General features: G+C 42.9%; 1 protein-coding gene across 7 annotated transcripts in view; it reads right to left on the minus strand.

Moving 5' to 3' along the window:
• Positions 1 to 12083, minus strand: part of SEMA3A (semaphorin 3A) — a 332084-nt gene that overhangs the window by 36099 nt on the left and 283902 nt on the right. For all 7 annotated transcript variants that reach the window (XM_053257035.1, XM_053257036.1, XM_053257037.1 and 4 more), the window contains 2 exons: positions 11323 to 11467; positions 5638 to 5857 (listed from right to left, as the gene is read on the minus strand). In XM_053257035.1, coding sequence (XP_053113010.1) covers positions 5638 to 5857; positions 11323 to 11467 — 365 coding nt within the window. The remainder of the gene's footprint in view (positions 1 to 5637; positions 5858 to 11322; positions 11468 to 12083) is intronic.

A 12083-nucleotide genomic window follows, 5' to 3' on the forward strand; every position in this document is an offset into this window, starting at 1 on the left:
CACTCGTAGTGGAGCTTTATCTGTATTCTAGATCAGGTTTATATGGAGTAATATTTCAAACAATTTCACACAAAATGTATCAGGCCACCCTTTTTCAGTTCAGTAAGTGCTGGTGAGTAACTCTATTTAGAAGATAGAATTACTGTTATTAATTCATGTTTACTGACGGATGGACTCACACTGTGCTAAATGATCCCTTCCCTCTCTGAATCAAGTTATGAGTGCAAATGGACATGTTGAAATATATATTTTAAACTGCTGGAGAGAAATGAAAGGGAGTCATTATTGGAGTGATAGAACAAATTATTAATTTAATGTTTATTGAAGAAATCCTGGTTTAATAGCCTATCCTACCACTAGAGCTCAGGGAAATAACTTAATAATCACCTCACTAACCCTTACCAAACCTCTGGAAAAGAATGTCACTACTGCTTTCATTTAGCAGATAGGAAATTAAGACTAAATGAGAGTCCTTTGCCCAGGCCACCCAGCAATTCCATAGCATATCAGGTATTGGAACCAAATTATCTCAGATCAATTCACCAGAAGCTAACTGTGTCTACTAGAGATGGGAAAACTCCTCAAAGGTCACCTAAGATTAGTCCCAAAATTATCTGAGTCCTTCACCAAAAAACCAGGATGTACTAGGAGCATTGGCTAATCTGGGTGGCTTGGGGATAGCCTCAGTGGCAATGTTGAGGACAGGGTAGCAGGAAAATCAGCAGCAGGGCCATGGTGGGGGAAGGAGGGAAGTCCCCCCCACAAGTGGCAGTGCTGTCATACAGAACCCAGGAAGCGTTTTCCTTCCCCCTCCCTTTGTCAATCTGATGTGCTGTTCTGTAGCATCTCAGAGCAAAAGTCACAGTGGTCCTTGGAATCTGGAGTCTTCCCATGGGCACGGTAACAAAAAAGAGATGATCTGACCTCAAAAACATGAATAGCCAATGAAGATCCAGTACAGAGTTTAAAAATCTACAAAGGTTTATGAAAACAATCTGACAATAAAAATATCAACAAACATAAGCAAAATGCCTATTACAAAACAATTCCCTCTGGAGTACTAGTAAGCGCTGGTGAATATAAAACTGCAATTGTAAACTGAATCTTAATGAAACATAGACAAAGCTATTAAATGATCAAACTGACGCTCAAAGGTGGAGAAATATCAGAGCTATAACAGTGAGGCTATTCACACGATGGGAGAAAATCGGGCTAGTGGAGGCTAGCCTGATTTTCTCCCATCTTGAGAACCACCAGGCTCAACTGCCCGGTGCTTAAACTGGGTTTGCAGAGCAGAGAGCTCTGCAAACCCGGTATTGGCCAACATGAGGAGCCATGGCATGGCTTCGCTCTACAGCTCCTCATGAGGAGACCCCTGGAGGGGAGGCGAAAAGCCACCTCCCGGCTTGGGGATCTCTTCCAGCATGCCCTGTGCACTTGCACAGGGTATGCTGGAACTTCCATGGGCCACACGGCCCCTGATCCTTCCAGCCTCCCCCGGCTCCGTAATGGAGCCGGCAGTTGTGTGGGCGGCTGCTTCGGCCACCCAGAGCAAACTGCCTGCTCTTGTGCAGGGAAAATGGGCTAAGCCTGCTCTCCCCGCTAACCCTCCCCAGGCGGCTCCCACTAATCGTGGGAACTGCCTCAATATCTTGCTTCATCGTCTGAGAGAAAACTCACTTCTGACCAGAGCAAACAACTGTCCTGGTGTTGATTAGTCATGATCACATAGGCAAACGTAGCCTATGGTTTCTGGACATAGGACAAGTTCTTAATTACAGTTGCAGATTCATAACTAGTCTGCAAACACACACACACGTTTGAGAAAATATCATAAAAAGTGCATTCTAATTGTATATTCTTTTTTAATGTAACAAATTAAGGCTATTCTCACAAGCAGCCTAACCCAGGCTAGGGCAGCCCAGGCTGGGTTAGGCTGCTTGTGTGCAGCGCTGGGATTCTGGCTGATTAGGGATCGAGGCCTAAGCCTACTTTTAACCCTGGGTTTAACCCAGATGTGGACATTGTGTGTATGATTGGGCTGCATACACCAAGCCAGGCAGCAAGAGCACCTGGCAGAGGGAGGATACCTGAATGCACCACGCTCCTGGCATGGTGCATTGAGGGATGCCAGAAGGATCCCTCCTCCTCTGCCAGCCCTCCACCCTGCCAGCAAAAATGCTTGTTCTTTCCTTACCCAACCCCAGCACAGCATCCTTCTAGTGGTTGCTGCTGGAGTCAACCTTGTGTTTCCTTTTAGATTGTGAGCCCTTTTGCGACAGTGAACCATCTTATTTAGTTATTTTTCTATGTAAAAATAGAAAAGGGCTGAGAAAGACTCCTGCCTTAGGGAGCTTCTTAGAGAGCTCCTGCTAGGCAGTGGCCAGCATTCCGCACTGTGGAATGTCGGCATTAGCATTCTACTGGGGCTGCTGTACAACATGAAAGGGAGACCCAGTGATCTTGCTCGACAGGATAGTAGTGCAACAACTTAAAACAGAGTCTGTGCAGTTGTGCATGTTTCCAGTGCAAGTAGCACTGCACTTGCCAGAACAATGTCTTAAGTAGTTGCACTACTGCACTGCTGCACAACACCATCAGGGCTGCTTTTCACATTGCGAACTTCACTGATGACTCTGCTATCTAGCTAACTGCTAGGCTCAGCTCAGTTTCAGACAGGAAGCCTCATGGGTGGCTAGTATCCTCTGCTGTATTGGTACCAGGAAAAATGCAAAAATCACACAGGCCAGGGCCAGAGCTAGGCTATTGTCAAGTCAGGAGAAACTAATCTGTTATCTAAGGAGACAGTGAGGCTATTCTCACAATCAGCTAAAATCGGGCTAGGGGAGCTAACCCGGGTTTTTTGTTGTTGTGTGTTACCATGCCATGGTAACACATGAGCAGACCCCCACCGGGAGGCTGCAAGCAGCCTCCCAGGCTTGGAGGTTGCTCCAGGATGCCCGCGCGCTTGCGCAAGGCATCCTGGAACTTCTGGGGGCCACGTGGCTCCCGATCCCTGCAGCCCCCACCGGCTCTGTGATGGAGCCAGCAGTCATGTGGGTGGCCGATATGGCCACTCAGGGCTTCCTGGGGATCATCTGCGAGGAGAGCGGACTAAGTCGCGCTCTCCTCGCTAACCCCCTCTGACGAGTCTCACCAATCATGAGACTCGCATCAGTGGGAGCAAGGGGCAGGGAGGGGTGGTTTGGTTTTTTTGACAACCTGGGAGCAATCACAGTACAGTCCTCATTGGCACACCTAGTATGAAATTGAAGGTTTTGCTACTTTCATTGCAAATTAAAAGCATATAGAGCTTCCACCATAAAGATATTCGTGACTGAGTGATCTATTACATCCATACGGAATAATGGCCATGGCACTTTTCAGTTTAAAATTGCTCTGAGTGAGTAATCTTTTCAGGCTCTATGTACTGTCCTTTCCCCTGTCTTAATGCCTGGAAAAGAAAAGCAATTCTTGTTGTTTATGCTGGAGGGGCTATGTTACGTACTTAGTGCTTTTTGGACCTCTTTAACTTATGTAGAGTTTGAAACAGCAGTTGTGTGTACTGGTATCCTCTGCTGTATTGGTAGCAGGAAAAATGAAAGGATCAAACAGCCAAGAGGAAAATTATACAGTTATGCCCCAGTAACTTGGATGACTTCTTATTATACAGCCAAAACAAATCCTGTCAATTTTTTTCTGTTTTATAACCCTTAAGATCTAATTTGTGCTAGAATACACAAATTACACTGAAATAGAACTTGGCTGAGATAGCCAAACATGTAGATTACTAGACTTCGTGTCACTAAGAATGTTACGAGTATTGTGTATACATTGAAAATAGATGCCCATAATATTGGAAATGAAGGACTTTGCACTGTCTCATGCCTCAATGACAGAGGGGGACACACTAGTGAGTCAGCGGGCTAGAGGGGTCAAGACATTGGTCATTCCTCCTCTCTACTGCTCTGACACTATCCCTTTGATATGTAGATTGCTACTCTCAGGGATTCCTTCCTGCCTGCCTCTCTCTCCCTCCCTCCCTTCTTCTTCTCTCTATCACACACGTTCGTTTCTCTCTCTGCACCATGTGCACAGAGATGCAGACAGCATCTGTCTGCATCCAGCTAGCTAGCTATACTATCTCTCCACTTTCCTATCTAGAATGGAGTTCACCAATAAAGACTCCTTATATTGATTTGAAATGATAAACTGGCTCTGAGTTTCTTTTGATCTCAGCAAACACGCATGCCTGGGCAGACTCTGCTGTGTTTTGCCTCTGTGCACTCTGCTGTAATAGAAGGGTATCTCTTAGCAGAGAGAATTCCCAACACATACAATAGTATAATTTTGCTCATTTAGAAAATTCCTAATGTTTGAAGCAAGCATTGCAAGTAGTGTTATAACTATTTCCATTATTTGGAAGATCAGGATTGCCTTGCCCTTATAGATTTCATTCTCCATGAATTACTTGCTTTTGATTAATACTATTATAGCTCCAAGACCAGATGTCCGCAGTTAGATTCCTTAAAATGTGATGGGTGCTGATTCTGTTACAGGACACCTCTCCTACCAGGACATAGGAGATTGCCCCACCCTGCTGAGGAGATCTCCCATTTTCCAATGGGAGAGCACCTGGCAGCAGTGGAAGAAGTATAGCGCAACTGTCTTGTATTCCTTTTGGCCTGGTGCTCGCAACACCAAAACCAGAAAGAAAATGAGCTCTTACTCTAAACAGGAAATGAAAAATCCTCCAATGGCATCAAAGGGGTCACTTTGAAACTGTCTAGTTTCCTGATGGAAGAATGACTTGGCAGCACTGGAGGCTTGAGCCTGTTTTGGCCCTGTCAGCATAAACCCTCTCATTTCAAAATGCTCTGCTCAAGATGTCTTTCAAGCAAGAAAGTTGAGCTGAGGGGAGGGACAAAAGGAGGAAGACAGTGAATCATGCTTTGCTGTCATCAGGTGCCTCACCCACTGGGAAATGGGAGATAGCCCCAACAATCATCATTTCCACTGGATCTGTGTCCTCCCCAGCACAGATGCATCTGCCTGTTATGTATGGGCTGCAAGGGGCCAGCTGCACTTTTGTGGGGAAGTGCAGAAGGCACACTCCTCTTCCTGGTGTCTCTACAAATTACAGGAGGGAGCTCACATTACTGAATAATCCACCAAACAAAAAAAAATCCCACCACTTAGAAAACAATATTGTGGTGGAGGAGCCTCCCTGACATGCTAATTTTCTATGTGCAGGAATTTCTTTAAATGAAGGAACATTCAGTCTCGTGAGCCACATCTGCAGTACCCATCCACTGGTACCCATCCACAGGTTTTATCACCTCAGTAAGAAAAGGCCTTCCTCTTTCAGTGGGAAGCAACACTCAGTTGGCTTTTATGGGCCTGCCACTAGATCCATTACTTAGGGTATATACTATTCAGAATAGCATCTTTAGCCTTTCTTGAATGAATTCCAAGAAGGGCTGCTAGAAGACTTAACCATGTACTCCATAAGAACCTTGATGTCTGCCAAACCTTGGCTTAAACCCATTTGTTTCAACACTTCTTGCATTGAAGCTATGTGTACTGCATTATCTCCTCTTCCGTTCCCTTCACATTCTCATGCTGTTTGATCCTTACCTGTTCCAATAAACATGACATCATACTGGCCATCTTCTGCATCTACCCGATCAACCACAATCTGTGTGAACTGGTAGTCCAAATCTGTTTTGATCATGATGGGGCGGTTATTGATAGGGAATACATGGTTGTACATAGCTGGGTGGCTTCTTGCAAATGTAATGACTTCATCAGGAAGGTCCTTGGTAGAATCAAAGCCACCGAATGTTTTACTTGGACACTGGTGAGGAAACAAGAGAAAATATTGTAAAGAGATTGGCTGTCCCTACTACATGGATCACAGCAGTGAAATTCCATTTTATTCTATTATTGTCAGCCTCTTCCAGGATCTTCCCACAGTCAGGCACTGTGCATGTTGATCTGAATTATGTTTGCCATAAGACTTGCTGCAGGGTCATTAGTGAGTACACCAATGTCCCACAGCAACACCAGAAATATGTTTCTGCGCCAATTGAGCATTTCTGGACAAGAGAGAGCTCTAAAATAATTGCACTCTTGCACAAGAGTACCAACAGTTCAGAAGCACAGGGGCTAGAGTAGGGACCAGTGCTGCAAGTGGCCTGGAATTTGGAGCATGCATATATCAGCATTACTTGGGATCTCAGCCACTGTCTCCGTGTGCCCTATCCTACACAAAGACTATGACATATGAGTAGGAAATCTGCAGTACTCAACCAAAACTCACTAGATCACTAAGTGTTGCCTCTCACCTACAATATGAAAATAATAACAATAATAATATTTGAATGTTCATGGATATTGTACAGGTTATTATGATAATCTTGCATTGAACCTTTAAGATGTAAAATGTTCTTGCTATTATTACTGTATGTTTTATTCTCATCCTTTGATGTAAGAACACCAATATTCAGTTGTTATACAGTGGTCTATACAGCTTATATTCCTAAAGAATATGCCACCCGTGCAAGATGGTCAATAGGGAGGAAATAAATTGTCTTTGCTCTCGCTTTATTAATGATTCATCAAGAGGAGATCTTAACAAACAAACAAACAAACAAACAAACAAACAAACAAACAAACAAACAATGCCTTTCAAAATAATAGGAATGGGGTTCTGTTCAGCCATATACCAGGAATTCAGTTCTCTGTAGCTCAGAAAAGGTGTGAATTCTCATTCTATCATAGCAAATGAGATATTTTTCAATTAAACAACTCTCATGACCCCACTTTCACTTTTTCACACTTTCCTTTACTATGAATAATATGAGGAAGTAATCAATTTAGCACACTTCACCTTATGAAGACAAACCTCATACAAATAAATTCACCATAATTCACCCCTCTGCCCAATCACTCTTAAATTGGGGATGGGTGGTAGCCTCCACCCATTAGGCACTATCTACCAGCCCACCCCACTCCTTTGGGGCAGATCCACTTTCTGCCCCCAATCTGCCCCAAAGACACCCAAACTTCAAAAATTCTCAAAAAATCAGCCCTCTGCCCAATCCCCCTGAAATTGGGGTGGTAGCCTCCACCCATTAGGAACTACCACCCCACCCCACTATTCTGCCCCAGCCCCCACTTTCTGCCCCAATATGCCCCAATCTGCCCCAAAGACATGAAATTTTCATAAATTTACCAAAAATCAGCCCTTTGCCCAATCCCCCTGAAATTGGGGTGGTAGTCTGCACCCATTAGGCACTACCACCCCACCCCACTACTTTTGCCCAGATCCCATGCTATGCCCCCGAACTTCCCCAAAGTCACTAAAACTTTAAAAATTCACCAAAAATCAGGATTTTGCCCAATCCCCCTGAAATTGGGGTGGTAGACTCTACCCATTGGGCACTACCACCCCACCCCAAAATTTTGCCCCTGGGCCCCTTTTTACCCCCCCGAATTGATTCAGATTCGGATTCAGATTAAATCCGAATCCGAACCGAATCAAGGGTGATTCGGGTGACCCAGATTCGGGCACAAAACAGAACAGGGGTGATTCGGTTCGGGTCCGAGCCAAATCACCCGAAATCCCGAATTGCACACCCCTAAATTTTGGAGCCTGGACCTAAAGGTCTTTGGAGGCCCCCCCCCGCGCCGCTGCATCATGCACCTACGCACGTACACACACACACACACACACACACACCATGACACATGCAGTATTTTTAACATATGAGTTCTCGAGGACACAAACAGCAACTGAACTCACAAGAAGTAAGAATATAAAACAGGTATATTTATGCAAATATGCAATGGCAGAAATATCTCAACACACAACTTAACATATTCCCATTCCTTTTCCCCACCCCCACCCCCGTCTCTAAAGCAGAAGTCACGGTCAGCCACCCAGAGCAGGTCACAGTCATGCTTGGCTGCCTGGCACAGTGAGGGCTGGCAGCATGGTATAATGTGGTGACCACACCACCCAGGAGAGACTAAAGAGGATTGCCCCCCGTGGAGGTTGTGGAGGCCCTGGACTTCAGCCCAGAAGTCCAGGGGTAAGAGCTGTTGGAAGTGAAGGACTTTGCGCTGTCTCTTGCCTCAATGACATAGTTGGACAGACTAGTGAGTCAGAGGGCTAGAGGGTCAAGACACTGGTCATCCCTTCTCTACTGCTCTGACACTATCCCTTTGGAATGTAGATTGCTACTCTCAGGAACACTTCCTTCCTCTCTCTCTTCTCTTCCTGTTCCTTCTACCTTGCAACATGCAAGCTCCTCTCCCTTGCACCATGTGTGCAGAGATGCAGAATCCATCTGCATCCAGCTAGCTAGCTAGATTAGAGATCCTAACTCCTCACTTTCCTATCTAGAATTGAGTTCTCTAAATAAATACCATTTATATTGATTTGAAACTATGAACTGGCTCCAAGTTACTTTACTCTCAGCATACACGCATGCCTAACTAATTCTGCTGTGTTGTGCCTCTGTGCACTCTGCTATAATGAAAAAGGGTTTCTCCTACCAGAGAGAATTCCCAACAAGAGCTCCTCTGTGTATTGAATATTGGGTATCACTTTATTGTGTGCTTTTCCTAGCAACAACAACCCAGCGTCCGCTTTTATTAGTGAATATCAAAGCCTGAGATAATTGCAGATCAAACACAATTAAAAACCAGAAACACTGCAGGAGGTACCATTTTTAAAAGATCAATGCCATAGTCTGGCAGTTAAATAATACCAACAATTGACAGCAGTCTTTTTGTAGCCTATAGCAATTTTGTAATTTTTTAAAATTCCATATTTCACATCCCCGAGTCAGTTTTAATTATCCAGATGGAGTGCAATACTGATTACTTGCATTAATTAGATAATGATTAATCGGATAAGATATGTGAAGTGCTTTGAACAAGAAAAGTAATTTAGAAGTGCTAAGTATTGTTAATGCAGCTGGGGATTCATATACAAGAACATGTGTGAATAATCATTTTTTGATTTTTTTTAAATGGACCATTTGAAAATTGATCATTTCAAGCTGCCATTCATAAACCTTAGATTTACAAGGAGTGAACATACCATGAGACATCCAAAGATTTTGTGGGCAGTTTCCTTCTCAAATTCCTTAGTTCAATGGTGCATTGTTATCCCTTAGGAAAATGAAGTGCTAAATCATTTTAAAGAAGTCATCCTTTATTATGCTGTATTGAATTCTTGTTTATGTCTGGAAGCCATAATTCTAACATCCAGTGCTTCTTTGTTCACATTTTATCATCTAATAGCTACGAAAAGCTCACAATTAGTGCTGAGTCAAAATAGGTATATTTCATAAAAGCCAAAAATTCCACTGGGCTCATTCCAGTGAATGGCATGCTATTCTGACAAAAGGTTACCACTGTCAATACTTCTGCACAAACATTTACTTGGAGAGCCAGAAGTGATTTCCTTGATTTCTGTTGCAATTGTTTTCCATGACTGCAGTATGGACTGGCCTATAAAACTTGATGTGGTGTGATGCGTGTTTACTTGGAAGTTATTCCCTCTGAATATAATGATGTTTCCCCTCTATTAAAAGTGTTTCCCTACAAGTAGTACACAGTGCAGCAGGGAGACAACTGGGCTACAAATTTTCTGTGCTAAGTGTTTGTTTGTTTTTTAAAGCAAGGAAGATTTGGATTTATTTATTTTTTTAATGTGGGGGAGCGTTTCAAAATGCCACTTCTCTACCTCCAGTCTGAAATGGTACAGACCAATTTTAACACCTCTGGACTCTAATAGCTCTGGACTACTCTAATAGAAATTTAGATAACAGTCTTTAGATCCCTTTGAAGCAGCTGTCTATGATAGGCAGGCCATCACTAGATTGGTGGTGGAAAGAATAGCCTTAGACTGAGACAACTGGTGTCAATGGAGCTTTCCAAAGAAGAACAGGATGAAAGTAAAAATAAACATGGTCCATTTACTGATAGAACATTGTACTACACATCTAAATTTACAAAGGTGTCGTGTGCTGAAAATTGAGAAAGGGAAAACTATCGATATAATATACAGCAGGTCAGACTGCAACCCTTAGGGCCCATTTGAATGACCAGTGAAATGGAGGGTAGGTTTACCTGAGGTTCACTTCGGAAGCCAAGAGTCATACAGCAGATGATCTGGCAGTTGCAGTTCCATTGCCTCCATCTGTAACCCCACCTCCCTCTTCACTGAGTGCGTCAACTATTGGCTCTGATATGAGAGGGGATGTGCTTGCGGGAGGAGCTTGAGCGCAAACCCCAAACAATGAGCTTGAGCGCTGCATTCAAATGACACAATGGGGTCAGCAGAGCTCTGGTTCTAGCAAGCTACTTAACTTCAAATCGAAGGTTCAGTCCTTGGTTTGAAGTTGACAATGGAACTGTTTTGCAGGATTTTCATGCATTCAGACAATGAGGAAAGCTGATCTCAGGTGAGTGTAACTAAGGGTTGCTGTGTCATCCGAAGTGGGCCTTAGACCCTGTGAGTCATATCAATGATTATTTCCCCTTATCATAGCACTATTTACACCAGTTGTCTCAGTTCATGTCTATTCTTTCCATCTGCAGAGACCAACCTAGTGATGGTCTGCCTATCACAGACAGATGCTTGAAAGGGGTCTAAAGACTGTTATCTAAATTTCATTTTGATGCACACATTAATAATGAACTGGTACAGTTTATATTTGAATTATATTTCAAATAATTAGCTGCAGAAGCTCAGAACATTATCTGATCTATTACAGAAAGATCCAATCTACACCTGATGAACAAGCACATAGTATTGCTCTCTTGGGACTGTTGCACTTTAGAATGCACACATGGAATCATTTAACGGAATGCTCCCCCAATATAAAAAGCCCATTGAAAACTAGCATGGCAGGATGAAAACTTCCAGCTAAGCCTGCTGTCTCACATGTTAGTTTTCCATTTGCAGGGTGTTTCTTTTCCCCACACTGGGGATCATTCAAACTTAAACATGTGATTACCATATCTACATTCTGAAATCTTACAAGATGGTTGTACCAAATCAGTTTTTTCTGAATGTGTAGGTTAGCACAGAAAGAATGCATTTAAATTCTATAGCTTTAACTGACAGAGGACATGCATTGCTTTATCAATAGGAAAGTTAAATAATCCTCTACTTTTCGTCCTGCTGAAATAATGTTAATTTTTTTTGGTTACTCCTCAAGGGTTATTGCTACTGATCATATAGGTTATTCCTAAATACCTGTGAGCTAAATAAAGGTCAGAATTATCTGACTGTTCACTTACAGTCCCTGGCCGTGGGTAGGGTACCCTTCCTTGGTAGGGGACCCACTGATAGTTTGGACCATCTCTGTGAGCATATGGACCCAGGAACACCCGCCTCACATCAGTCATGCTGTACATACACACAGCTGATCCTCTGAAGATGTTGCTAAAATAAGGGGGAAAGCAGATAGGTGGGGAGAAAAAAAATAAGTAATTGTCTCTAAATTAGATATCAGTTGTGTCTCATGAACATTTTAGGAACCCGAACATTTAACTTTTGATTTGTGCTTTTTTGAGGTGACAAACACAATTATAATTGCCTAACAAATTCAAAATCAAGTGTTTTGAATTTATTATGTTAATAATAAAAGTTTTCCTTCCAAATATTATTATACAGGAGAACTTCATTAATTGCGGATCTGGCACCTGTGGTTTCACGTATCCAAGGTCAGGTAATTGCCACCCAACCTTGGTATACTTGAAAAGGAGTTAAGACTCACATATCCGTGAGATCATTTTTGTAGGGGAAGAATGGCAGTTCAGTCCCCAAATAGCAAAGCAAAACCAGTTTGCTGAGAAAGCAGCAAAGCAAGAGGTCTTGAGACAATTCTTTAGTACTGAAGAACTACAAGGATTTTTTTAAAGGTTACAAATGAATGTTAAAAAGGCTGCAGCTTAATTTCAGCTGTAAAAAAAAATAGAGAAAACATGATTTTCATGAAAACCTCACAATTTAAAAACTTTGGGGGGGGGCATTTCTGGGCAGGTGGGAAGACAAATGG

This window comes from Hemicordylus capensis, chromosome 5 (genome assembly GCF_027244095.1).
Source record: "Hemicordylus capensis ecotype Gifberg chromosome 5, rHemCap1.1.pri, whole genome shotgun sequence".
Lineage (NCBI taxonomy): Eukaryota > Metazoa > Chordata > Lepidosauria > Squamata > Cordylidae > Hemicordylus > Hemicordylus capensis.